Source organism: Bison bison, unplaced genomic scaffold (genome assembly GCF_000754665.1).
Source record: "Bison bison bison isolate TAMUID 2011002044 unplaced genomic scaffold, Bison_UMD1.0 scf7180017864475, whole genome shotgun sequence".
NCBI classification, from domain to species: Eukaryota; Metazoa; Chordata; class Mammalia; order Artiodactyla; family Bovidae; genus Bison; species Bison bison.
Window position 1 is genome coordinate 1,989,308 of NW_011495036.1, and position 3,550 is coordinate 1,992,857.

General features: G+C 53.5%; 1 protein-coding gene across 1 annotated transcript in view; it reads left to right on the top strand.

Annotated features, from left to right (window-relative positions):
* The window catches only part of AGAP1 (ArfGAP with GTPase domain, ankyrin repeat and PH domain 1), a gene marked incomplete at its 5' end in the record, with an annotated part of 374,015 nt that overhangs the window by 210,831 nt on the left and 159,634 nt on the right, over positions 1-3,550 (top strand). The window contains 1 exon segment of the mRNA XM_010862065.1: positions 3,453-3,546. Coding sequence (XP_010860367.1) covers positions 3,453-3,546 — 94 coding nt within the window.

A 3,550-nucleotide genomic window follows, 5' to 3' on the forward strand; every position in this document is an offset into this window, starting at 1 on the left:
ATTCGCCAAGCAGCTGAGAGTTGGAAAGCCAGGTGTACAGTCGGTGTCGTCATAGCTTTTCATTAGCTGTACATTTGTAATGAATCCACCCCTTCGCTTTCCAATGGTAGATGTTTGACCTTAAGACAAAGAGCTTATCGTCCTAAGATTGGCCCTTTATTGGATGTCTCCATTTGAGCATTTCCTGTGTCCCTGATCTGGAGTTGAGGTTGACCTCGGCGTCTGAATGCATGTGGACACTTACTCCTGGAGTCTGGCACCGAGTAGTCAGGGATAGACACATTTAGATCATCCCGTCCACCTTTTGATGGAAGCAAATGTGTCAGGAGGGTTTGGGGCTGGTTGTCCTCGGGACCACACCCCAGACAGAATGAACAAAGGAAAAGGCACCTAATAGATTCATCAGTCCAAAGACAGATAGACAGTGACCTTATTCTTGGCTTTTCAGGTGTTTGGCCTTGTGTGCCTAAAGGTAGTGTGAAATGAGATTTTGTGGACAAATCACACACTTGATGGGCTTCCCTGGTGTCTCAGATGGTAATGAATCCACCTGCAATGCAGGAGACCTGCTTTCCATCCCCAGGTCAGGAAGATCCCCTGCAGAAGGAAATGGCAACCCACTCCAGTATTCTTGCCTGGAGAATCCCATGGACACAGGAGCTTGGTGGGCTATGGGGTCATGAAGAGTTGGACACGATTGAGTGCACACGTGCCCACGCTTGATAAGGACTTGTCAGAGGTACAGATGGGCACTGAAGGGAGGATGGAAGCATTGCCTTAACATTCTCACCAAACAGCAGGCAGCCCTGTGGGTAGCATGGGCTTGGGGGAGTCCTGGCTCAGAGTTGGGGCCGTAGCCCACATGCATCTTATTACCACTGTGCTTTTCCTCCTGTTCTCTTTCTTTTCCTTTCGTCCACCATAAAAATGTTAGCTTTTTTTTTTTTTGTGGCCACACACCCAGCATGTGGGAATCTTGATTCCCCAACCAGGGAATCCAACCTGCAACCCCCCTGGCATTGAAAGCTTGGAGTCTTCACCACTGGACCCCCAGGGAAGTCCCAAAAATGTTAGCATTTTTCTCATTTCTGCTGTTGAAAGCAGGAAGGGCCTCAGCGCCTCAGGAGGGGATGTGACCCCCTCTTAAATGGTGGGTGCGTGGGACCGGCGTCCCCACAGGGAAGGGAAAGGCTGAGGACCACACCCTTCTGGTCAGAGGGAGAGAGGTGTGGGCGGAGGGGAGCCAGGAGGTGGTGCAGGTAGCAGGGCTGGCAGAGCAGCACCAGGACTACCCCGGACCCAAAGGGGAAGAGGTGACCCCAGCAAGCCTCCAGCACAGGGAGCCCCGGGGCACCCGCTCAGGGAGGGAGCCCAGACGTGCGCACCCCACCTCACACTCCGGTATGCCCACCTGGTCCAGCCAAACAGGGAGCCAGAGGTACCTGAGCTGATGGATGCCGCCCAGTGGGTATCCTCCTCGAGAGGGCAGAAGGTGGTGGGAGACGCAGGCATCAGCCCAGGGAAGACCCTGCTGAGCTGCCCGAGGGGAGCACCTGCTCAGCTCCAGGCTGTGCTCGTCCTGCTGTTACACTGCCCTGCTGTGCAGGCATCTGGCCACAGTGCACCCAAGGACCGCTCCCTGTGATGGCAGGTGGAGAAGACCCTGAGGAGCGTGTGTGGTGGCCCTTCATGGCACCTCACTGAGCCTCGGCGCCCCCGTCCTTGTGAGATGCTGCACACCTGGCCCGCTGCCGTCCCGAGGGGCTGCCATGAGGACGGGGCTGGAATGGGCGCCAGCGCTGGTTTTGACGCTGTCATTCAGGACGTGAGACTTCGCGCATTCCTGGGGCGCGAGCAAGTCCTAGAATCAGAACATCCAAGCCGGGAGGGAGACAGGAAGCTGGCTGGCTGCAGATCCCCGAAGCCTGGCCGAGGAGCCAGGGCGGGTGCACTTCTCAGGAGCATCTCTGATCTGTCTCCTTGCTGCTGAAGAGCTTCCACTGTAGTTTTTATTTCTCTTGCGATATTCGAGATGCACCCAGCTTCCACAGCGGCATATAGTCGGCATCGTTTTTTAAGGTAGAAATATATTTTTAAGAGCAGGATCTTTCCGCTTCGTGCGATGACAGTGAGGGCCTTGTTTGTGGCTGGGCCCTAGTTTCCGCCTCTTCACTGCTCACCAGGACTGCCAAAGTCCTTCTGAAAAATGTGTGTTCCCTCGAGCTCTACCCTCCAGACCTTGGGAATCAAAATTTGAATGTTTTTTTGCAGATGCTATTTTTAAAAAAGCTCCATGGGTAATTCTGGTAATTGGCCGGATTTAGGAACTACTAGTATGCTCTATGTATTTAAAATCCTGCACCATGAAAACCTTCTATGGAAACAATTTAGAACTTAACTGGTTCTAAACTTTAAAAAAAATGGGAGGAATGTTTAAAAATAAAAAGAAACCATTTAATACCTTCAAAGATCTCCTTACAGATGCAAGGAACTCGCTAGCAGCAAGGTGTGATTGGCTGAGCTTCAGAGAAAGGCGCTTAATTATATTTTTGAGTTTGAAATCCTGGTGACCAGATAATAATTCACTCTGATGTTGAGCAGCTGATTCAAATCATTAAGTATACAATGGAATTGTTTTTCCACCGCACTGCATGCTGTGAAGTTGCCAAGGTTATTTTCCCTCTGTGTAGTCTCTTTTGAAGGCGAAGAGTAAACTTATCTGGTTTAAGAGCCTGACTCTGCCACCCGAGTCGCATATAGGAACTTTGATTTGCGTTGACCCTAGAGTATAGCTGGCCCACGAGAAAACTCTCTGGCACCAGACAGGGCAATCCGATTGGCGATAGTTTCGCTTGCACCGATTCGTTGACGCAGCAGGACTCCTCCAGGACCCGCCTTGTCTCACTGGCCTGCTGGGAATATCGTTGTTGTTTAGTCGCTCAGCCGTGTCCAACTCCTTGCGACCCCTTGGACTGTAGCCTGCCAGGCTCGTCTGTCCGTGGAATTCTCCAGGCAAGAATACTGGAGTGGGTTCCTTCCCCGGGGATCTTCCCAACCCAGGCATCGATCCGAGGCTCATTCGTTGGCTGGTGGATTCTTGACCCTTGCGCCACCAGGGAGGCCCCGCCGGGAGTAGTTTTTTCCCCCCCCAGAAGTGGGTCTCCTGTCTTCACCGCTGCTGCGTCTAGAGATGGTGGTGCGCGTCCTTGTCTTGGCTCGCGGGGGTTGCAGCCACCTGAAGCCTTGGGCTCCTTTGTTGACCACCAGGCTTGCTTCACCCTGTCTTCCTCTGGAACGTTGTTTCACGTGTTGCCTCTCATTTTCGTGAATCCGGACGCCAGGTGCGCGCGGCGTCAGGTCCACGGTGCGCAGGCGCGTAGCCCCCAGACTAACTCGTGCCGGCTTCGGGTGTGCAGTGCGCGCTGGTGTTCACCTGACTTGTTTATTCCTAGGGAGTGTCGCTAGTGCGCCTGGGTCTCAGATGGCGAGCGGCGTCAGCCTGGGCTCCTTCAACAGCCGAGCGGACGGCATGCAGCAGCGGTCCTACTCC